Here is a 25,405-nt window from a genome sequence, read left to right as displayed (position 1 = left end):
TGTATTGATTTTAGGACATTCATTGCATCTTTCCCACTGTGGTCTCAAATGCACAGCCAGTCATTGTTTACATCATTTCTGCATATGAACACACACCAAGTATAGGTCTACCATGATCTAAAGTAGGGGGAGTCCGGAGCATGTTATTGTCATGCACTGTTGACAGCACTTTATCTACAGAGTGCAGATTTTAAATGCTTTTAGATGTTAGTGTATTGAATTGTAATAAAAATAGTACTTGTTGCAAAACGATTTGATATATAGCCATTTTTTGCACATCCCACCTGCCTTTATTGGATACATGTATTTGTTGGGGATGTGTGGCATATTGAGTTGCCCATACTTAATATAGCATCTTATATAGGTGTGTGACTTTCCTAATCCAGAAAAATCTGTTTAATTAAATGCAGCTGGACTCCAATGAAGGAGTAGAATCATCTCAAGGAGGATCAGAAAAAATTGGACAGCATGTGAATTAAATATCAGTTTCACATCAAAGGGTCTGAATACTTATGACTATGATATTTCAGTTTTTCTTGTTTAATAAATTAGGAAAAATATATACATTTCTACATTCCCAAGACCACTCATGGCTGTAGTAGCTCAAAAAAAAATTCTTCTACTCAATACTGAGCAAAGGGTCTGAAAATGTGATATGTCAGCTTTTTTTGTTTAATAAGTTAGAAAAATTTCTATTTCTGTTTTTCTGTCAATATGGGGTGCAGAGTGTAAAATAATGTACATTTTTTTTATCTTACCGATTGGCTGCGATAGAAAAAAAAGTAAAAAATGTAAAGGGTTCTGAATATTTTCTGTACCTACAGTATATGGCCAATACACATTAGTGTTTCTACTAAGGTAGTTTACTGAACATGGATACATATAACAGGAGGCGTGGACACAATTGAATATATTGAATGGATTGTTCCCAAAATCAAATAACACCTCAAAAAAGGGAAACAATAACCAAAATGTAGCAAAATTTATGAGATCAATTAAAACAAATCCATTAAAAAAGACAACACACAGAAAAACAGTCTCCCAAACAAACAGGGGCACAATTACTAAGAATGGTTCAAACGGAGTGTGGCTTGCCTATGGATAATGGAGGCTGCGCCAGATTCTCGATCTCTGACGCCCATTCTTCATGAATTTGGTGCTCCCTGTACTGGCCCGACAGAGTGAGCCACTTTTTTTCTGTTATATCTTTAACATGGGGTGTGCAACACACTTCTGTAGGACTTGCATGTTAAATCTGGTGCAGGGTCCGACTGAGTCTAAATTTGCATTATGCCTAGTGCAGCTGCGCAACAATGCGGTCGTGTTCGACACATTTGTGGCGCAGATACTTCTTAAATACCTGTGCAAGCAGTTTACAGTAGAAAGCATGTGCAAAGTCCACCAGAAAAGTGGCACAAAACCATTAGTAGATGTGCCCCACACAGTCCACCAATGGTCAAATAACTAAATATTCATGATAAATAGATCATACCCCTGATGAAGCAGGGCGAAACACATGTTAGGTGGTGCTCACCCTTGGTCTGTTCATACTTGTGTATGTATTGCGTGGGTGTCACTTGTCTTCTGTTATTCCTCTGGGTAATGTGAAATACATCTTTGTAAGCAAACACCTTGACTTGTCCTGAGGACTATGGGGCACATTTACTTACCCGTCCTTGCACGTTTCCCGAGGTGCGTTCCCTGATGAGAATGCATAACTGCTGCGATTCACTTAGATCGTGCGCCCAATTTTTTGGCTGAAAAACTCGGCTTATACTCGAGTATATACGGTCATTTGATTTAATGTCATACTATTTTCTTAATATAATAATTTATTACTGTATAACTTCTTATTTTACTAAAAGAGATTAAAATCCACTAAACATTCAAGATATGTGTATAAAATGTAAGGTAAATCATGTAAACCCTACTTCTTGCAAGCTCTTGTATGAATTCCTTAGCTCCAGGGGAGTAAACTGTAGCACTTAGCTACTGGCTTGAAATATGTAGGTGACACACAGAGTCTGCTGCATGTGTTTGTACATGTTAATGTACAGTCTAATTAACATTCTAAATCAATATACATACAATGAAAATAGAAATCTAAATATGTTAATCTAATAAACCAAATCAGAAAACTATAGTGAGTAATCCAAGTAGATTCAAAAAATCCTTCCCTTTCACAATCTCCTGCTGTGTGTTGAATAATGATAATAAATGTACAATCAGCACCATAAATGCAAGTGAATTTAAAAGTGCAGTATGTCCTACAATCTGTGGTTTGCTATTATTATTGCTTATCAAGATTATCATCAAGCAAAGGGTTAAATCTAGCATCTTTGCAACTCAATACATTTTGTTTTGGGGAGATTTTTTAACCTCATTGTTGAACTACTTTTATATAATAATAATAATAAATAATAATTCTTTATTTATATAGCGCACACAGATTACGCAGCGCTGCACAAGCATGTCAAATTGGTCCCTGTCCCCATGGGGCTGACAATCTAAAATATATATTCAAGGGAGAGATTCATTAAGTGCTGCCTTCAGCCAGCCTTGAGCTTTCAACTGTTAGCGCACAACACATCGGATATAATAGGAGGTTGGAAGTCTCTTGTTATGCTGGAAGACCCAGCCACAACTATGGTCAATGCTCTTACTGAGGAAAGTATATTGTGAGCCAAATCTCAGGATACATGGCCCTACCCATACTCCCTTCAATACGGTGCAGTTGCCCTGTCCCCTTTGCAGAAAAGCAACCCATGGTATGATGCTTCCACTACAATGTGACAATGTGTTTGGGTTGTACTGATTCTAGTTCTTCCTCAAACACAGCAAGTGAAGTCAATATCAAAAAGATCTATTTTGGTCTCATCTGACCACATGACCATTTTCCATGCCTCCTCTGGATCATCCAGATGGCCATTCACAAACTTCAAAAGCACCTAGACATGTGGTGGCGTGAGGAAGGGGGACCTTACAAGTACTGCAAGATTTTAAAACATGATGGCGTAGTGTTCTACTAATGGTAATCTTTTACTGTGGTCCCATCTGGCTTCAGGTCACTGCCCAGGTCCTACTTTGTCATAAACACCCTTACCCCTAAAGGTTAGTTCTTTCATGGAGCCCCAGACCAAATAAGATTGGCAGTCATTTGGTGTTTGTTCCATTTTCATAATTGTGACAAGAGTTGTTTCCTTCTTATCAAACTGCTTGCCTTTTGTCTTGCAGCCCATCTCAACCTTGGGCAAGTCTACAACTTTTTCTCTGGTGTCCTTAGAGAGCTTTTGATCCGGGCCATGATTGATTTATTGTGTGGATAGGTGTCCTTTAGCATGTGGCCAAACCCTTATATAGGTAGCAAGTTCCAACATGTGCAAATAATACAGGTAATGACTGCAGAGTAGGAGGAGCTTATTTTAAAAACTGACAGTTCCTAGAACACCAGAATTCTTGCTGGTTGGCAGGTGATCCAATACGTTTCATGCAATAAAATGGATTTTTTTTTTTATTCTGTCTTACATCAGACAAACAAATTTACTGATAAATAAATGTCTTCTTTGCCCTCTGTAATTGTGTCCTCGTTGGATGTCTGTGAAATAATATCTCTTCTTGTGCTGATCTTCCCATGTGACTTTTCCAAGGTCTTTGAAGTATCAATTTCTTGGCAAAGCCATGTGCCAAGGTCATAATACACGAATGACCTACATATGTGATGTAGCTTCAGTCAGAATTTTCTTGTTAGAAGACAATGAATGTGAAAAATGTTTTATCCCCACACTATTTTCAGCCATAAATTTCCCATATTCTGTCATTTTTAGACTGGCTGTGAACCATTGTCATGAACCATATTCATTTCATGACAAGATAAGAGCTGAGTATTTTTTTTTTACCTTAAAATTTACAAAAGATAAATCTTTCTATTCTTTACTATTGACCTTCTTTTACTATTGATTTTCCTTGCAAAACACATACAGTGCAAGCCTTAGATTTGTACAGTAGCATGGGTCTTTGTGTGGAACCATTTTTACTGGTTCCACTTCCCTTTTATATGGGGTCTGATTGGAGTCGTGACATTGTTTGGATATGACAATTTTAATGTTGTGAGCTCATAACCTTTCTTCCTAAGGGCATTTAAGGTCTGCAAGTCTGTATTAAGTAGTTGTATAGGCTCCATGAATTGATATGAATTAAATACATAAGAGGCATAAAGGAAGGCAAGTATAGGAAAACAATAAAGCATCGGAAACCATAAAAATCTAAAAGCTAACTAGAAGCTTCCACAAAGATCCCACAACTCTCCTTGAACTGCAATATTTCATGCATGTGATAGTATATGAGACTTCTCGGGCATGACTCTCAATGGTTTGGGGTCTTTTATGCTCTGTTGCCTACCTAACTATGGGAGGGATCTATACGGGGTGGTTCCAAATCCATATCAATTATGTGACTATGTTTAGCAGTGGCAATTTTTTTTAACATAACGCTTATAGCTTATCGAAGGTTACAAGAATGGTGACTGTAAAAATGCATCTTGGCTTGGAGACAGCACTTACATTCTTGATGAAGAATCTATTAAAAATAGACTGATTCTCCTATGTCTAAAAAACTGATCAAGAAGTAACAAGAAAAAGCCTTGGAGCATGCCTGGTAGGATCCTCACGAGTAAATGTTTTCTAAGAGACAGGTGCAATGTTAGAAAATATGTAGGCAAGCTGTCAGTGAATTCTGGCAGACTCAGCACATTAAGACATGTAACAAAGTTCCTGAACCTGACCAAGAAATTTAGAGAATTTGGAACTTGCAAATCTGAATAGCTTGAAGTGTAACTTGATTTTCTACCAAGAATTAAAGAGGTCTCTTGGTTTACAATTAATTCAGCTGAGTAAACAAGCAATATTGGGGAGATTAATAAGTGCTTCTACACCAGTTTTCTGGTGGAGAAGCACTACAGGAATCACAATTTCTTGTGCATCGCAGGAAATTGTGATTATTCTTGTGACTATGCCACCTTCATGCCATGTGGGGAATCCTGCGCACTTGCTAAAGCCCGAGAACATTCACCACTGAATGCTTGCAGATTTTTAGGCAAAACTATGCCAGGTCAGGCCTAAGCCTCTTCATGTATCTGCAGCGGGGCAAAATAATTTATGAATGAAATGTAGTAAAATGAAAACAACATGAAAATAAAAAATTCTGAATTCTGAAGAAGACATAACATATGTAAAACAGAAATTATGAGAGAGGTATCTTCTATGACATATACAGGTTACAGTCTTCCGTTAGAGAATTATGGTCCTGGCTATATTCAAAAATACCCTTAATGTGAAGAGCCCTTAATGTGTAATGCTAATATATTCCACTGTCAGGTTATTAATAGAGAACTCCACTTAACCATTGGTTACATTATGAGGATAAACTATGAAATATACTCAACATTGCACACACTGTTATGATGATAGCGAAAAAAACACACACATCTTCATTGCACAGAAATTAGTATTCCTAAAATACCGGTAAGTGAAATTCTTGAGGCTCTCAAAAAAGCTATGAAATTTCAAAGAAACTATATATTCAGTATGTGGACTAAGATGAACTTACTGTATTTAAGGAGTAAACCGATGGAATGGAAGTTATTTCTAGATTTATATTTTGATTAATTATTAAAAAGATATTTTGTAAAAAAATAAAATAGACATTCTTGCCCTTATGTGAACAAACTTGTGTAATCTTCTGAATTTGAAGACCAGTTTGCTTTGATCTTTGGAGGGTCAGCAGATTCTCCAGAAAGTTGGAGGCCAATATGTATTTCTACACTAATTGGGGATTGTATCAAATTTCAATACATGTAACAAAGCTTTTACGCTTACTTCTGCTATCAATTTTCACTTACTACAGAAAAAACTTTACATACTAAAAGAATCTTTTAGCTCAAAACAGCCTACACCAGCCATACCCATTCCACATGTGAACATTTCTTCCTATACATACATTACAATAATATGTATAATATTACTTTCTGATTAAATGTGTAAATTCCAAACCAAAACAAAATGACATCAGCCAGACGCCAACCAAAATATTTCCAGTTTAATCTGTATGCTAATGATATAGAAGCTACACCTGAGCACCTGGAGCATTGTTATTTCCACCCAAATCCCTTTCCTCTTCTTCCAGCCCATGCTTCTCAAAAGACAAATCTCCTTGGGAATTCCGCAAATTGGGAGGTTTTTGGAAAGGGGTGATAGATCTGATCTCAAGAGTGTTTGGCATAACCCTACAGACTGTTCTTAAATATGGATCAGGAAATGAGGGATTTATATAATGCTTTAACAGGCCAGGAAATTGTTGGCCATGTATTGGTTAAGACCTATTGATCCTTCAGTAGAAATGTATATCAATAAAATGATCATCATCCGTTTAGAAAAATCTGTTTATTGTAAGACAAAAGCCAGTACTAAATTTGAAAGAAACGGGGGACCATGGCTGGTCTTCCTTCATCTCGTAGTCCCTTTTCATTGTCTTTTTAAGCCAACCTAATGCTGCTAATTAATAATGTGTTAATACTGAATGTGTATTGGCAATTGGCAATTAATTCGGGTTGGGTTAGGGGGCGGATTATTTGTTTAAGCATGGGTGGGGGTGGGAGAGGGGCTTTCTCTGTATCTGTTTTGGTAAAAATATTCAATAAAAAAAGACAAATCCCCTGCATTTCTGATGTAGAGGATTGTGGACCAGGTAGGAATAGCAGTCCTTCAGGTGGTAAAGACACGCCCTGGATACAGTAACAGCTTCATATGGAATAAAATAGCCGTTTCTCAAAAACAGTATGAGAGACGGAAATTCCCTAGGTATTTTGTAAATCATACTGCATTTCTCTACACATGCTGCCAGAAGATTACAATAGCTAGGGAGGTTGTATACTACCTTTAAGAGTAGCTGGCAATGAACATTTATCGAAATGTTATTAATATCCTTCACATATCTTATGTCATGGGTGGTCCCGCGACCCATTTCGTGGGTCGCGGGCTCACCCGTGCCCCTCGCTCCCAGCAGGCGCAGAGCCACATACCTGTCCCTGCTCCCAAGTCCCGGCCTTGCTCTGTGCGCGTCCCCGTGTCCTAGGGCGCAGCCTCGGAAATTTAAGCCTCGGAAATTTAAAGGGCCAGTGCACCATTAATTGGCGCTGCCCATTTTCCCTTAAGGCTATTTAAACCTGCCTCTCCCATCACACCCTGCCGGATGTTTGTGCCTCACAGCCTGAGAGAAAGCTCTATTGCAATTTTCCTGAGTTCCAGTGTCTCCTGCGTTCCAGTGTCTCCTGCGTTCCAATGTCTCCTGCGTTCCAATGTCTCCTGCGTTCTTGGTTCCCTCCGTGTTCCGAGTCCCTCCGTGTTCCGAGTCCCTCCGTGTTCCGAGTCCCTCCGTGTTCCGAGTCCCTCCGTGTTACGAGTCCTTCCGTGTTACGAGTCCTTCCGTGTTACGAGTCCTTCCGTGTTACGAGTCCCTCCGTGTTACGAGTCCCTCCGTGTTACGAGTCTATCCGTGTTACGAGTCCCTCCGTGTTACGAGTCCCTCCGTGTTACGAGTCCTTCCGTGTTACGAGTCCTTCCGTGTTACGAGTCCCTCCTTGTTCCTGTGTATCAGTGTTCCTCCGTGCTGCTGTTCCTGTGTACCAGTGTTCCTCCGTGGTGCTGTCCTGTGTGCCGTGTTCCCGTACCCATCTGCTTGGACCTCCCATTGCTGAGCCTGGATTGGACTCTGATGTTGCATTTCTGCAGCGTGGATCTGACCTGTACCTCGACCTTGGCTGCCACTGCAAACAAGTCACGCATTTGGAACAACCTGTTGGTACCAGGCCGCAGCTTGTCCAACCCGCTTTGCGGCGGGCTCTGGTGAAAACCGGGTACCACTTAAAACTCCGATCCCAGGTAGTGGCTTGTGTCATCGTCTGCAGTGGTCCAGAGGATCCACAACCCTCGAGCCTGACATCTTATATGGTAAACTACTGGGTAACTTCATCCTAACTTCACTATTTCATTTCTAAATAGCTCAACACTTTTCTTCCAAGAGTCCTATCCTTTATGCTTTTATTCTAATAACAGGGAACATAACAAGGGCTGCAGCACCATTTCAGCATGAATGTCTATGAGCAATTATTGTAAACAGGTTTTCACTTTTCTTTTCCATAGCATAAGAACATAACGGAAACTCTCATACTGTGTGCATTTTTTGCAAAATGAGATGATGTTTTCATTGCTACCATTTTGAGGACTGTATGACCTTTTGAGCACTCTTTATTACATTTTCTACAAAATGGTTAAAAAGTGTCAGGAATAACTATTATTATATCTTGGCAGATCGGACATTTTGGGATGCAGCAATACCGGACATGTTTAAGATTTTTACTGTTTATTTATTTCTATAGCAGTTCTAGGGAAAGGGGGGTGATTTTTTTACTATTATTCAGACCCCAGGATACTGTAATCTGAGGTTGTCTGATTGCCATACTAAAGTGTGGCAGTTTATGGGGATTTTAATGATAATACAGAAGCCCCCAAATATATACAGCCCCTCCATATGAGTACCCAGCACCCACATATATCATATACAGCTCCCCCATATTGTAATGTAGCCCAAATAAACTGATACCCCAAAGTTAGAATTATATTATATAAACCCCCTATATTAGTATCCCCCTCCCATGTACACAGCCCCCAATGTATATTATATCCCCCCCCCCATATAAAAATGCTCCCCCAAATGCATAGTAATAAATATATATAATATATGGCCACAAGTAAAATAATAAAATTAATACTGGACCAGGTCCTGGGCACTACGGTCCTTTTCTTCCCCCATTTCTTCCTCCGGCAGCCTCCTCTGTGAGGGAATGCAGGACGTCGCACACCGCCTCTCCACAATGTACAGGGTGTCTCAGACAAACTGCACCGATCTGTAAACTGCATCGGTTGCTAGCACCACGATCACCGATCTGCAGGGGGCACTTTATTGTATCTTGTTTGAATAAGGTGCCCCCTTCAACCGATGTAGTCATCTTATACGCTGGAAAATACAGTATTTACATTTTACATTTGTCCTCTTTGACACAATCTATCATACTTTCTTCTACTGAATATGTACTACAAGTTTTCCAGGCATTTCTTTCCTATTTCCTAAACATTTGTAATTTTTTAAACAAATATTTTTTTTTTGCCCTACAGCAGTGATGGCGAACCTTTTAGAGACTGAGTGCCCAAGCTACAACCAAAATCCACTTATTTACTGTGAAGTGCCAACGTGGCATTTTAAGCAGTAACGTATTGCTACCTGTTCTTCCACATCTTTCAATCGTATCAACCACCTGAGGCCACCAACACAGTTGGAAGAAGGGCAAATTCAGACTCTCATTATAGCTTCTCTCCAGGGTCTCTCTGTAGAGGAAGAATTGAAGGTCCAGCAGTAGGATCTCCAAAGATAATGCAGCCCTGTCCACACCTTCTCACTTTTCCTGCAGTTTCAAACAGCCAATGAAGTGTCGCTTTAAAATAGCTCTGAGAGCAGCTTCCCTTAAGTTGCCTGGGACTGCAGGAAGATTTGGAGGATTTGTTCCATTCTGGTGAACTTTGTCCTGGGGTGACAACCTGAGTGCCCACAGAAATGGCTCTGAGTGCCACCTCTGGCACCCGTGCCATAGGTTCGCCACCACTGCCCTACAGCCTTTACTCTCCGGTGATTTGGGAGTCGGCAGGCTCTCTCATATATATACATACAAGGAGTACGTGGCCCAGAGTAAACCTTATTATATCTCTGGTCTCATTGAAAACAAGACCGATAAAAATGAAAGATGGAAGCTAAATACTAGCTACAAGCAACCGCACATAAATCCGCCACACTGCAATAAATAGTTTGGTCTAGGGTTGTACCAATACCTGAATTGCACATGAATTTCCATTGAAACATATGCGACCAGTAACGGGCAACCAGTGTTTTGTGAGGAGAGCTTTAGTGTTTTATGAGAGTTTATTATAGGTATTATAAAGGTTGTCGTGGTAATGTTAATATTAAATAGTATACTAAATAGTATAACTTAGGGCTCATTTACACAGGTGTTTTTGATGTCTGTGTGCTATAATTTATTTGCAGATGGAATACGGACCCATTGTTTCCTATGGTTGGTTCCTACTCATGTCCATTTTTTTTCATGCATGTGCACAGTGAGAGAACAATTCCAGCATGCGTTATAGAAGTCAATAGGTCTGCCTACATCCGTAGGCAGACTGTTTTTTCTCAAATGTTGCTAGACAACGAGCTGGACAGGGCAAAAAATAGATTTGGAAACCATCAGTTTTTATTGCATAGGTGAAAAAACGAATGGCAATCGAGCAGGGCGTTGAGCCTGTTTCCCAGTGTAACTCTATCGGGGCTGTAGTGAAGCTCTTAGTTACATAAAATTGCCCCATTGATAACCAATAAGCCCATAGTCTTGAGCAGTGATTTTCAACCAGTGTGCCGCGACACATGGTCAGGTGTGCCGTGGGGAAAGTTCCCCAAACTATGGTGCCCCCTGTAGGAGACGTGTACAATAACACATGCGCAAGCTTTGAACCTCGCGCGACAAAATGACGTCACCAAGGCCGGCGCATCATCCTGAGAGCGGAGAGACTCTTGCATTTGCCCACCGCCAAGGTAATGCCCACCAATAATGCTGACTATATGAGCTTTTACCTGAGTATATGAACTGTTGGCAGAATACTCAGCATATGAGCTGGTACTTTTAGTACTCCAGCAGTATACTGCATATAACAATGAGAAATGTAAAATGAGAAATACTATAGTCATGAGGCTGGAGTACTACAAGTACCAGCTCATATGCTGAGTATATGAGCTGGCACTTGTACTCTGGTCTCATGGCCATAGTACTTCTTATTGTACCCCTTTATTTTGCAGTATATGAGACACATAATAATCAGCACCATATACTAAAAACAGGGAGAAACTGAGAACTGTTGAGGAAGAGCTTCGTGGGTGTCTTTCCACCATTCCTGCCAGGATATCCCTTTTGTGTTTTTGTGTTTATCGAAACAGGCCCAGGGTTCACACTGAGTGAGTAAAATAAATTTAGAAACAATATTATTAACTATATGTATAATATGACTGTTTTATTGTCATTTTGTGCTATTTTGGTTGGTAGTGTGCCCCAGCATTTTCTAAGTATAAAAAGTGTGCCGCGGCTCAAAAAAGGTTGAAAATCACTGGTCTAGAGGATAGAGGCGCTGTATTTCTATGGTATGGCAAAGTGTTGAGGTTGTAAGTTCAAATCCTGGGGTGGGCAAAAAATCTATTCAAAGGATTCCCTGCCCCAAGTCTCCTTTGGGGAATCCCCTGCAGACAGATAGTAAGCGGCATATTTATTTCAGGCCCTGAAATAATCGTGATTGCTAGCTTATTGCTAGCACTTGCGATTATTTGCCCCAATTCCCCACCTTCACGCCAGTGGGGTGTGAGGGGGGGGGCGGCCTGCCGAGCGGAGGATGCGGCTGGCCGGGAGTGGGCCGCAGGATGTGTTTATTTTGGTATTGATGTATCCCACTGCGTACAAGGGCTGGCCTATGATAAATATCTGAACATCAGCAGAAGTCATTCAGTACCGCAAATGACAGAAACCCAATATTGAGCTTTCGATCCATCATGCAACCCTATTTTTGTCCCCAGGATCAACTCTCAGCATTTCTTTTAGACAGTTTAAGTATAAAACAGGGAAGAAACCCATTGTAATAATATAAAATACCAATAATAATCCATTATTAACTGAAGAAATGGAATTCACAAAACACTTCTTGTTCCCATGATTAAATAGTTCTGTGCGTGTACTACATTAGTTTTCTGATCCCAAGGCAAAGAAAAATACAGTACAATGAAACATATGGATCTGTGTATCCCTTAAAAGGAGATGCTTGGGAAGAGAAAAAATAACAAAAAGCACAGCACAGGGACACTTATAATTCCAGCTTTATTCAGAAAAAAGGAGGCTGGCAACTCTAATACCACGTATGCAGAAATGTACTGACAATCTCCTGTCTGCAGGGACCTTGTACTAAGGCTTACTGATTTTATTTGTTGCTTTTATGAGGAGCCTCTAATTTTTATGTCAAACATCTGACATCAACATCTTTTTTTTATGTTGTTGTATTGGATTATTGCATTGTGTTTCAAACCACTTTTTATTTATAGGAGGCAATGAGCAAAATGGTAAATGAGTGCCGCCACATTTGGTGTGTCAAATGTGGGTGCCTGGAAGCCAGATGCACTTATAGATAGGAACTTGCATTGTATGAGTGAGCACTCAGCTGAGCAGGATTTGTTTTGTTGCTGAGGCTGAATTTATGTTGTTTGGCTGAAGTGTCCAAATAAAACATTGGACTATAATGCCTGCTTGTTATCCATGGCCCCTTTTTTTTTCTAAAATCAACTTTCATGATTATGATAATGAGCCTGAGGGGCTACCCACTGTGATCTGGTTTCACAGACCGTTACACTGTCTCACCCTCCTCCCTGGTTTTTCAGAACTTATGAAGTGAGCACTCCATGCTTTATTCTTAGTTCTGAGAGAGAAGCGGGAGGTTGAGACAGTGTAACAGTCTGTAAAGCCAGATCACAGAAGGGTTAGCGTAGCCCCTCAGGCTCATTAGCGTAATTTGATTTTAGAAGGAAGGAGGCCATGGATACAAATATAAGAAGATTGTCACAGTCACAGTGCCTGAGTCTATTAGTAAGTTTATCATGATGGATTTTGATGGTAGATTTTGCTACCTCTAAAGGGTTTTTTCCACAAATCAATACCTCTTGGGATGTAAAACAACTTTGCCTATCATCTTTGTTACCTATATTCAGTAGTTTCTTTGCCGTCCCCTCTGATTACCTCATTGCTGGAATGGCTGCTTCCTCTCCATGTGCTGCCCTATGAATCTGTACTTTGTTTATACTATGTTTCTGAGTCGGTTTCATGGGAGGGGAAGAGCTGCTACTCCCTGCCTACAGGAGAGGAAGTCATGTGACAGAGCTCTCTGCAGACCTGGATGTGTAAAAGAAAGTAATTACAGAGGTCTCCTGCAAAGAATAGTGAGGTACAAGATCCCCCCTGTTCCCTATCAGTCACTCCATCCCAGTCTGTGGTTCTACAGAACTTTCTCTGTCTCTCTCTGCACCTCATGCTGCTCCCTCCCCCCAGCTTGTCATTGGCAGTATCAGCTCTGTGCAGATAAGCTATTAACCTTAGTGCTCACACAGAACAGCCGATAGGCTTCATGTACTAATGATTTCTGTCACTTATTACATGTTCTCTGCTCCTCCATGTGATGGAAGCTGCCAGGCTAGTCACCATATAAATACTGTATGTGCACTGTCCAGTGTTCAGTGGATTTACTTGTGAGAGAGAACACAAGGCATCATGGGATCTGTGGGCAAGCTTACTGGCCTCAACTTCAGGGCATAGACAGAAATTAGTATCCGCCTACTTCACCTCTGGTGAGAAAGATTTTTGTCAAACACTTTCAGAACAGAAAATGCCATAACTTTGGGAAGAAAATGACAAGCAGCGCAAAGTAGGCATCAATTTTTTTTTCCTTTGCAATTGAACTAGACTCCAGGAAAATCACTTTTCACATTAAATCTCCTCTTATCCAATAGCAAAGCACAGAGTGCAAAATGACAGATATTTCCATGAAGTGCTGCCTCATCTCTGCTCTTATCTATCACCATCACGACTTCAAGATTTGTTTTATCTCTGCAACAAATATACAGCTAAAGATTGTACCTTATTTGCCTGCTGGCAGGACAGTGTGCTAATATTTCTGACTTTATTCAAAATCTAAGAGATAATGTGTACAACCTAACCTGGTGGCTTGAAGGTATAATAGGCGTTTAGTCCCTGTGTGCGACAGACCTTAACAGACAACAGGAGCCCCAAGAATTTTCATATAGAAAACAATAAATAAGGTGATACCTGTGTATACTGTGGGTTCTAATGGAAGAAACAAAAACAGTAGTGTCTCTTAATGTGAGCAGCAGCATACTACTTCTCACAGAGCACACTGGGACTTGGTGGAGAGTATGTTATTTGAATGTATGTACGCTGGAAGAATACATTTTTTATGATATGCTGATCCATTTTACATATACAGGCGGTCCCCTACTTGAGAACACCCGACTTACATATGACCCCTACTTACAAACGGACCTCTGGATGTTGGTAATTAACTGTACTTTAGCCCCAGGCTACAATAAACAGCTATAACAGTTATCAAAGGTGTCTGCAATTAAGTTTTTTTGTTAATCCTGGTTCCTATGACAATCCAACATTTTTAAAATCCAATTGTCACAGAGAACAAATAAAATTCGGCTAAGGCTACAATGATAAAGTATACAGTTCCGACTTACATACAAATTCAAGAACATGCCTACAGAACCTATCTTGTACATAACCCGGGGACTGCCTGTAAATCCATAATTAATGGACCACCATCAGAATAACTCAAGTTTACCAAAAAAAATCCACTTTCTGGCGAGATTTGCAAAAAAAACACACAACTTTTCAGGCACAGAATGAATTTGCCTGATATGATTTGAACATAGTGCAAATATCAGATATTCCTATATATTACTGTAAAATATGGATATTGTATAATAATTCTTACAACTTTTGGTAGAAATAACATTTAGAACATTATGTAAATAATTATATTGTCCCACTTAATGCCATCCATGGATTTTCCTTAGTTGTGTGCCATTATGGAAAGAATTTGGTGATGCCAGGGAGCATGCATGATCTTGCAGGACTTGGCTGTGCTCCAGAGGGTAGGGTGATCTAATAGAGGCTCCACATTCACAGCATACTGATTCTTCAGCGTCTATTCAAAAGGTGTGGCGTTCTCTAAGGTCTGAGATGCATTACCATACTTAGTATAGTTAGCATTATTATACATCAATGGAAATGTTCTCACCAGTATAACATAAGCTCCTAGGAAGAATCTGGAAAGATTCTAAGTGTCTAGGCCTAGCTAGATGCTGGTAATCTAGAAGGTAGATTATTGTTATCATTACATGGCTACTGGATATGTCACCAAGGGTACTAGTCATCTGTTATCCACTCATTGCCCCTACTAAGGGGGCACTGTAAGAGAGGGAGCTACTGGGGTGGCACAATAAGAACTGTTGGGGGTCATTGTAAGAGCTGTAGGGGCATCATTTTGAGAGGGGTCCAGCTATGGGCGGGGGGGGGGGGGGGGTTGGGGTCAGTATAAGAGAGGGAGCTACTGAGTGGGTCAGTATAAGAGGAGGAGCTACTAAGGGGGTCAGTATAAGAGTGGGAGCTGCTGGGAGCACTATGAGAGGGGAAGCTGCTGGGGGACACTATACGATTATATATAGAAAAATAATGCATCTCAGACTATGAGGGGAAGTGAAGAAAAATGTGTTTGACCTCAATCAGCACATCAATAGACAAAGTTTTTGATATTTGTGTAAAGTACCATACTGTAAAATTTACCATCAGAAGAATAGATGTATATGTCTATGACTAACACTGTAATAATTGGCAAACCGAGGATTCCCCCATTCACATCTATGAGAGATGCACCGCTAGCAGCCTCATCACAGATTCTACCATTTCTAAGTCTGTGACCACTTCAGAAATATGAACAGAGCCTTAAAGAGAACCCGTCAGGCAAATTAACCCCCTAAACTAAATATATTTTCATAAACTGCCATTAGAAAGCATTGCCTCTATCCCTTTATTGTCCCTCTACATGCCTGTAAACTTAAGCAATGAGGTTCTAAAGCTGTATGCAAATGACCTGTGAGATGTCCAATGAGTCATTATCATATTCAAGCTGTCCGGCTTATTGATGAGTGGGAGGCACCCCCCCCCCACCCACCCACCCTCCAGTGCTTGACTGACAGCCTGTATAACGATGTGAGGTTTAATAGTGTAATGGCTCCTCCATGTACCTCCTGGTGATGGCAGCCCCTGCAGCCTGTGTGTATGAGATACTCCTATACACATGACTGACAGCCTGTATAATGGTGTGATATAAAATGGTGTAATGGCTCCTCCATGTGCTTCCTGGTGCTGGTGGCCATGCCACCTGCAGCCTGTGTGTATAGGAGAGATATAACAGCTCCAGGATGCAGCCATGTTATAGCAGAACATGTCAGGTACTAGTGTAGCTGATGTCTGTGCCTCACACATGTGTATTAGGAGGAGAGAGCATGTCAGCAGATAAAGCACAGACACTAGCAATGCTTTACTATACATTACATACAGACATGAGCAGGGGGAGGAGAGGGGATGGATAACACGGGTGACATCACTGCCTCTGACCATGTGACCCACCTCATTTACATAATAAAGAAAAGATTATTTTACAATGATTAATGTATGAATTGACTGTGATGGAATCCTTGTGAGCTGCTCCAACAGGTAGAGGTGACAGAAATAGTGACAGAGACCTGATGACAGGTGTCCTTTAAAGGACATCTACCACCAGGATAAGGGTTGTAAGCCAAGCGCACTTACATGCTGGTGTGTTCCCCCTCCAGCAGGATCTGCTCTGTTTTTAGCTTCTTATGGCCTGGTTGTTAAGAAAAAAAGGTTTTACAAATTGTGCAAATGAGCCTGAGGGACTCGAGGCAACGCAAACACCTATGGAGCCTGGAGCCCCTCAGGCTCATTTGAATAATTTTAAAAAGCCTTTTTTTGTAAAAACCAGGGCATAAAAAGCTAAAGTAAGAGCAGGCAGACACCAGTATGTCAGTGTGTTTGGTTTACAATCCTTCATCCTGGTGGTAGATATCCTTTTAGGTAAAAACCAAGTGTTATCTGAGAGAAGTGAAAATGTAATTGCTGATGACATCTAGTGGTTATTCTTCAAACTGCAACAAAATTTAGGAAGGTGCCGCAAAACTTGTCCAAGGATGAAATGACAATAAAAATTGAAACTTATTAAAGTAAACATATAACAAAAACAAATCCCATTATCTTTTTGACTGTTCCCTTTATTCCCCAAAGTCCCTGTGGAGACATTCTACTGCAGGGAGAGCTGGACTGAGGAGTTCTGTAACACTGAGCTCCCTGCATTTTGTCACTTTACAAATCTATGGGGCACATGCATCATAGTTTTTCAGCTGCCACTTGTTCAAGTTTCCTGCAATGATTCCTCTATGTAATCATTGCAATGTATCTTAAGTTTTTCCATTTGTGATACATGTGATGTGCTGCCTCACTTTTGCGACTTTTTCTGGTGTGGGACTTTTTAATCCTAAATAGTACCTCCCAAAAGTAAGTCTGGGTCTAGCATGCTCTGTTTTGCGACTTATTAGGTGCAAAAATGGGACAATTTCAAAACCCGAAAGTCTCACAAACAAGTTGGCACAAACAGCAGAACATAGATGTATATGACTTGATCGCATCAAACCCAATGTATATTAAAAAGTAAACACAACTGAGATACATACGACAAGTAGAAATGCAGAAAAAGTAGACGACACACAACAGACTTACGATACTTGTGCCACATAAAGTACTTGAAGTGGTTTATTGGGTTTATTTCTTCTGACAGTTTCACTTTAAATGTCAAATATAAAGCAGGAAGCTGCTGACACTTCTAAAAAGGATTGCTTTATCACTCATGTCCAGACCATAGTCTCAAAGAATGTCTGTCACCATGCAGGAAGGAAACCACTGCATGCTGCTAATTCTAATCCAAAATGCAAAGCTTACAAAAAGATCAAAATCTAAAAATTGTAACTTTCCATTGTTTCATTCTTCTGTCATCCCTCTAAGAAATTGAGAATTTAGTTGTCAAAGTGCTAGGTCCTTACAGGGATGATTCAGCACTGCCGGCTCAATAAGAGAGAGTGAAGGGACACCCTACAAACTGGTCAATAGACAAGTGAGGCTGCTTAGTCCATCACTGGTTGGAACTGTGACCTAACTTAAAGGGAACCTGTCACCAGGAGACCCATTTTTAGCACTCCCCCGGTCCCCACAGAGAATAGTACATACACTGCCAAAGTGTTTTTGTATAAAAAATTGGTTTTACAGAAAAAAAAAGATATGTTATATTGTACCTTTCATTAGCATCTTCTGTGTGACTAGGCAGTTGCCAAAAGGGAGGGTCTGGAAAGGAGCAGTTCCCCCCCCCCACCCTTGGGAAACATGTGACCTTTTCAAATATATGAATAACTCCCCTCACTCGGGATTGGCTGTAGAGGAGCAGGGGGCGTCCCTAAGCCAAGTGATGGGTGTTTTCATATATTTGAAAAGGTCACATGGAGGAGCTGTTTCCCAAGCGTGGGGGGAACTGCTCCTTTCCAGCCCCTCCCATTTGGCAAATGTCTAGTCACAAAGCAGATGCTAATGCAAGGTACAATATAACATATCTTTTTTTCTGTAAAACCTATTTTTAATACAAAAACACTTTGGCAGTGTGTGTACTATGCTCTGTGGGGACTGTGGGAGTGCTAAAAATGGGTCTCCTGGTGACAGGATCCCTTTAAGCAGTGACTAACTAAACCTGCTTCTCCCAGGGTTCCCCGTGGTATTAGGAGACACCCAGACAGTACAGTACAGCAGGGAGTGAAGAATAGAAAGTAACTATTATTTTTTCTTTTACTGTCTCTTCCATAAACATGCTTTACGTCTTATATAATAGCACAACCCTATTAAGGACAATGATGGATACATAAGCAGGTGCAATAAATATGATTTCAGACATCACTTACAATACACATGGCCTAGCTCCGCATCCACAATTAATTCTAACTGTGGTGCAGTGACAGTAGGAAGCAAGCAGTTTGCGAGTGGATACTAAATAACTAGAATAATAATGTCCTACCTGAAAGTGCAGAATGATGGTCCATATTAAGCCCAAAGTCAGTTTGGGATTACCATCTGTTATGTCATCATTTCTTATGTTCACTAGCTTCACCTGTAATAAAACGCACCATAAAATGAAATTGATAAAATAATTACATAACCCTCCTAAAATACATGCACCTAGACTAGCTTGAAGTTGGCTAGTAATTTATTCATGTTATTTACTTATATCCAAACTGTAAAATATATAAAATATGCAAATGTAAAAAAATTATATTTTTCTAAAGATTAATTAATTTTTACACATATTTTAAACAAAAAGATTAACAGCAGAAACACAAAACTTATACACAAATGCATTATTTAAGTTATAAAGGAAAAGAAATGCAATGAATTACCTGACGCTTCTTTAAATAATCAAGTGCAATTTGTACATTCTGTAGTCTGTGAAAGCGCATTCGACCTTTTTCTCGAGGCTAAGAATAGAAGAAAAGATATAAATAATGAAATTTAAACTGATATAAAATCTATCCTCAACCACCGTCACTTTAAAGAGCCAGTCTGTGTTAAAAAAAAAGATCAAGTGAACAAAAGAAACTTTGCAATATATCTTGGAGGAAAATGCCTTTAAAGGAAACCTACCAGTTATAATGGCAGGGGTAAGCTGTAAGTACCGAGCACCAGCTCAGGGTGAGCTGGTGTCGGTACTTACTTTCGTTAGTGTTATAAACCGCGGTATCGCGGTTTATACACTTTTTAAACTTTAGAGCAGAAGACGCTTCGGCCGTGCGCGCGCCTACATAGGAAATAGAGGAGATGTTGCGCGCGCACGGTCGCGTGCAGCGCCGAAGCCCCTTCTGCTCTAAAGTTTAAAAAGTGTTAAAACCGCGATACCGCGGTTTATAACACTAACGAAAGTAAGTACCGGCACCAGCTCACCCTGAGCTGGTGCTCGGTACTTACAGCTTACCCCTACCATTCTAACTGGTAGGTTTCCTTTAAGCTCTCTTATTAGCCCTTTCCTGCCTGCTAAACTACTCAGCCCACTGGTCAGTTTGTGTGAAGAAAGATATTACTTCATATGACTATGAGAAAGGAGAAGGAGGCAGAGGCATGATGCATCAGATAATAGTAATTGTTTAGTAGAGTGCTAGGGGTTATACAAAAATATTGTGACAGCTTTTAGAATTGCTCCATATAGATGAGAATGAAGCTTCAGGGAGACAGATCCTGTATTTATGATTCATTCCAAGAGATCTGTGTATGATCTTAACTCCCTTGCTCCTCAATAAAAACAGTTTTGTGCAGTTGACTAAGCAGTTTAGTAGACTGAATAGGAGCTGATAAGCTGTATTACAAGTTATATCACAATACGTTTTATTAAGCAGAACTATTCATTTTAAAAAATATTTGGAACGACACCTACTCATTAACAAGTACTTAATTCAGAATGACATACCTATTTTGATTCCAGTTGTGCCCCTGATCAAAAGATATAGCCCCCGAAGCTTAAATGTGAATTAGCAAAAAACATTTTATTTTGTTGGGGAGAGTTGAGGTGGTGATTCTGTGGGCTGTATAAAATGAAAGAAACACACGGAAAATCCCACCAAACTGATCAGAGGAACAGCAGCAATCGAATAAGGTATGTCATTTGATGATCTGTAATTGGTGACAGGTACTCCTCCTATTCATGGCTACACAATTACATTTTCTATTGGCACTATTTAATATTATGTGCCAAGTACTGGAAGTGGAAAAAAATCCAAATGTGGTGGAATTGGCAAAAAATAAGTTGTGCAATATTATGATGGGCTTTACTTTTACTGCTTTCAATATGAGGTCAAGATGAAATCTTTCCTGCAGAGATACCAAATTTACATAGTGTAGTTATGTCTTAATACCTTTTAAAAAAAGTCAAAAACCTTGCATTAAAAAAGAAATCCTTGCATCACCATATTCTGACAATTGTAACTTTTTTTATACTTCAGTATAAGGGGTCATTGTTTGCGTGATGGGATAACATTTTAATTGATACAATTTTAAAAGTTGTACAACCTTTTAATTCACATTTATTCCAATTTTTATCAGAGGCAAAATGGGGGAAAAGTGGTGATACGGACATTTAGGCACTATTTTCAAATTTTCATATTTTTATAGATCTGGCATTTTGGGAGATAATGTGGCACATTTACTTTTGCAACAGTTTTCTGTCTGACTTTGCATGTTCTTCTATGTGCAAACTGCACAGGTATTTAAGAAGTGCCTGCACCACATATGTGTCGCACGTGACCCTTCTGTGTTGCGGCTGCACTATTCTTCACACAACACAAATTTCATCACTGAAATGGGCGTTATGGTGCACTGTTGGGCCATGCACCGCATTTATCATGCAAAGTCTGACAGAAGTGTGTCGCACGCCTCATGTTAAAGGTGCACCAAAAGAAAATTGATGCACTCAGGGCAGTGCAGGGGCATGAAGAACGGGCGTAACAATTCTTGAGTCTAGCACTCCCTGCACACTTCAAAGGCAAACTGCACATAGAACAGCCATCACTGTTTTTAGTAAATCTGGGCAAATATGTTTAGAATATTAATTGTTTATTTTTACGCGTGTTCTAGGAAAAGGTTTGATTTGAATTTTGCAACTTTTTCAACTTTTTTTCAGACCTCCGTGGATACTTGATCATGCATACAATATATACTAATTCTACATCATACCGACAGCTGTCATTGGAAGCTACCGGCAGATGTTGGCTGCATAATATAGACACCTGCTGCATATGGAGAGGGGTCTACATACAACCCTGCACTGCCGGCCGGCATATATTTACGTTGGCTGGTTGTGAAAGGGTTAAAGGAAATCTACCATGAAGAATGATAAACCAAGGACAAATGGACTGTGGTAATACAGTTGTATATGTTACGACCTACTTTTAAAATAATGCTAATGACAAAAGTACCCCAGCGTACACCAACTATCTTAACTTCCTAATCCTTTTTCCTGAAGGCAGGGTACCAGGAGCAATTTTGTGACATACACAAGGCAGTGGTGTTTTAAGCATGAACAAAGTATTCAAAGCTTTAAGTAATATTGCAGCCAAAAACTTCTTTACAATAAATACATAAAAGCCAAATTTGCTGCAATTAATATGAAGGTTGCCAGTAAGCGCTATAGCTGCAAGAGTGACAACTTTTAATAGGTTATCACACTAAAATAATCAGTAATTAGAGGAGTCTCGCCACTGGTTCACTTTCATGTTAATGTACTGGAGTCATCATGCACGGTTCTCAGCAACCTGACTGTAGGAAGTCTGTGGGAGAAGGTCAGGCATGTGAATGACAAGAGTATTATGGGTCAGTCTGAAAGACTCAAGGACGTCTTTATAATGAAGGATGGGAGTATAGGGGGAGTGTTATCAGAAGTGTCAGAGCAGAAATGTTCTAGTTGCCCATGGAAACCAATCAGAGCTCAGTTTTCATTTTCCCTCAGTTGTTTTTAATTAAAGCTGAAATCTGATTGGTTTACAAATCTCAAACAGTTTTACCTCAGACACTTCTGATAAATCGCCCATATTAATGTCTATATTGGCAGAATAACGGTCAAAGATGACCTATCAAAACTCCTTACACATTTGTTTGAAAAGTACTTGAATTCTAAAAGATTTTTTTTTTTTTTTTTTAAAACCCTGTTTCAATGATGGAAGGGGCGTAACAAGAGATGTAAATAAATAAAAATAAAATAAAATGTGGCACGAGACATCAGTTGTGAAATTATTCATTCATGCTAAGAGTAGATAATGGCAACGGCAAAAAGCAGAGTTCTACATGCAAATACAGGTATATATGGTATGTTACTGGGAACCTGTCACCAGACAAGCTTTCTGAGCCTCCATATTTACCACAAACAATAAATAGCATTGCCCCAGTTTTTATAACACTTCTGGCATTTGTGTTTAAAACTACAACTTAGATTAAAGCATACCTGCCTCCCTGCCAGCTCCAGTCCTGGGTCCCCACACCTCCTCCAGAAAACACTCCTCATCGGTAAGTTTGAAATAAAAAAACCTCCTCCCAGTCACTCCTCTGATTCCTCCCCTTGCTGAACGCCAAGTGATTCTCATGCTTGCATGGTACGCACCTTCTAGAGCAGTGGTCCCCAACCTTTTTTTGTCCATGGAACGGCTGTAAACATAAACTTTCCCCGGTACCAGTGGGTGGGGGGATGTGGTCTGGTTTGATAGCCAAAATTTTTGCACTCATACAAGTAGTCTACTGTAAAGACCGCCGATATAACGGAAGGAATTTATTATATGGCTATTTTATTCTTTATTATATTAACATTGTTATTGTCAAAAGACAGTTATTCATGCAATGTGTATGTACCGCAAACAAGAAACATGTGTAACTGCTTTTTATGTTCCTAAAATAATAAAAAGAGTTTGAAAACAAAACAAAACAAAAATGTATATTTGCATGCCCCATCGTTACTCCTGATGAAGCACACCCCACTTATATTGCCTCCTTTCCTGTAGCTTGCCCATCCAAAGTCCCCTCTACTGCAGCATGCTCCCTCCCATGTCTCCCATCCTGCATCATACCTTACTCCAATGTCACCATTCCTTTAGCTTCCCCCACTCTCTGCGTCCAATGTCCCCTTTCCCAGCCAACCTCTGTAAAAAAAAAAAAAAAATTTAAATACTCACCTTCTTTATTCCAATGAAGCAGTCTTCTTTTCCTTCACTTCTCTTTCACATTAATGCATGGTTCTAATGTCAGTATGATATGATGACATAATGATGCTCGACGTCAATAGAGCAGTGCATTATCGGGTGAGGTTTTTTGTTGTTCTTACAGAGGTCGGCCACGACCTGGTAACAGCTGTTCCACAGCCCAGTTTTGGGCCGTAGCCTGGTGGTTGGGGATCAGTGTTCTAGAGAACAAGTCTCCACTGCTATCTGTGAATGTGGCTCATCACACAGGGTTGATAGGCTATACAGTTTGCGCACCAGCCGGAGCCTCAGGATAGACCATGAGGCGCCAGCAGGACTCAAACTACTTAGTGAGTTAAAGGGCAAGGCGTCATTGGGAGGAGCAAGGAGGGCTCAGCACTGACAAACCCCTGGGACCCAGGACTGGAGCTTCTCTCTCCACCCGAACTGGAACACAGCTACTGTCCACATTTCAGATCGTGCTTGACAAAGGTCGATTCAGACCGAAACGTCGCCAAGGAAACTTTATGATCTGTTGTTAAAAAAAAGTACCTTATTTTCATAAACCCGGTGGAGCTGTAATTATGAAATATATGATATGAAATAAATGATCATTTAAAATTCATCACAGGATGTGTGCTACGTTTCTCTCTACTACCAGGACTGGAGCTGGCAGGGAGCCAAGTAAACTTTAATATAAATTATAGTTTTAACCAAAATGCCAGAATTGTTATAAAAACTGTTTGGGGGAAAGCTATTTATTGTCTGTAAAGACATAAGGGAGGCTCAAAATGCTTGTCTGGTGACAGGTTGCCTTTAAGAGAGCTGACTAGTCCTCTTTGAGGGTCACATTGTGATTTAGCAATGGTCTGATGAATGCATAGATACATTGTAGTATGAGGGTAGCAGTGTCCTATCAGTATTAGAGGTGTGAAGAAAGTTTAAAGTATGAAGGGTTGTGAAGGGATGGAACATTCTGTACAATTGTAGGAGAAATGTATAGGCCATTCTAAAGAGTTTGTAAAGGAGGCACCACCCATTTCTAAATATTCTTAGTGAAATCATGTGCAAGACGGGAAGAAAAAAAATCCATTTGCATGAGACACATACCACACTAATATTGATGTTATGTCATGCAAAACTTCCCTCTTTTAAGAGACTATAGCTGTTTTATTACAGTAAATATAGTAAAACGTTACTCCCTAGTCTCTACCACAAGGTGGCAGAGTAACACTAGGGATCACAGTGGCAATCTATGGAGGACAAGTATTTGATAAATTCCACTTGTGCAACGTATGAAAGTGAATGCCAACTATTCAGTGCATTCCACAAGTGACGCTGTCTTCACACCCTAAACATAAGCATTGCATTATCTAATCTTTATCTCATCTTTTTCAGGTCCCAATGAAACCGAGGTGACTGGTTTTTCCAGACACTTCCCACGTGATATTATATTATGTATGTGACATTCGCACAGCCAGAGATAGAGAGGAGGAAAGAAGAAAAGGGTGATGAAAATTGCTGATTCTGAGAACTGAAATGTGGGATGCGGAGGGGGACAAGCTTTGACTGTGAATAATCTGGCTGTTAGATAGCATAAAGGTAATAAATACACCTCCTGTTTCTTCTACATCTACAATACTATCAAAATCCAGATTATGTCGCAGTCATGGGACAAGAGTGCACCAATGCCCACAGCCAAAGGATTGCCACCACAGATGTGCCCTGGTAGTGTATGCCTTCTGTATCACACAATATCACACCATGATAAACTAATGTAAGTAGACAATATTTCCAATACTGTCTATGACAT

The 25,405-nt window shown here is 40.0% G+C and overlaps 1 protein-coding gene and 1 long non-coding RNA gene across 24 annotated transcripts in view; one reads left to right on the top strand and one right to left on the bottom strand.

Moving 5' to 3' along the window:
• DST (dystonin) overlaps positions 1 to 25,405 on the bottom strand; it is a 385,421-nt gene that overhangs the window by 210,853 nt on the left and 149,163 nt on the right. For all 23 annotated transcript variants that reach the window (XM_072142244.1, XM_072142253.1, XM_072142226.1 and 20 more), the window contains 2 exons: positions 19,279 to 19,356; positions 18,900 to 18,992 (listed from right to left, as the gene is read on the bottom strand). In XM_072142244.1, the coding sequence (XP_071998345.1) occupies positions 18,900 to 18,992; positions 19,279 to 19,356 (171 nt within the window). The remainder of the gene's footprint in view (positions 1 to 18,899; positions 18,993 to 19,278; positions 19,357 to 25,405) is intronic.
• LOC140121972 (uncharacterized) overlaps positions 1 to 25,405 on the top strand; it is a 34,250-nt gene that overhangs the window by 5,530 nt on the left and 3,315 nt on the right. Inside the window, exons 3-4 of the long non-coding RNA XR_011854229.1 lie at positions 21,549 to 21,785; positions 24,991 to 25,194. This is a non-coding gene — a long non-coding RNA (uncharacterized lncRNA). The remainder of the gene's footprint in view (positions 1 to 21,548; positions 21,786 to 24,990; positions 25,195 to 25,405) is intronic.

Source organism: Engystomops pustulosus, chromosome 3, assembly GCF_040894005.1.
Source record: "Engystomops pustulosus chromosome 3, aEngPut4.maternal, whole genome shotgun sequence".
Classification (NCBI taxonomy): domain Eukaryota; kingdom Metazoa; phylum Chordata; class Amphibia; order Anura; family Leptodactylidae; genus Engystomops; species Engystomops pustulosus.
The sequence above is the reverse complement of the archived record's forward strand: the minus strand, read 5'-3'. Positions and strand labels throughout refer to the sequence as shown.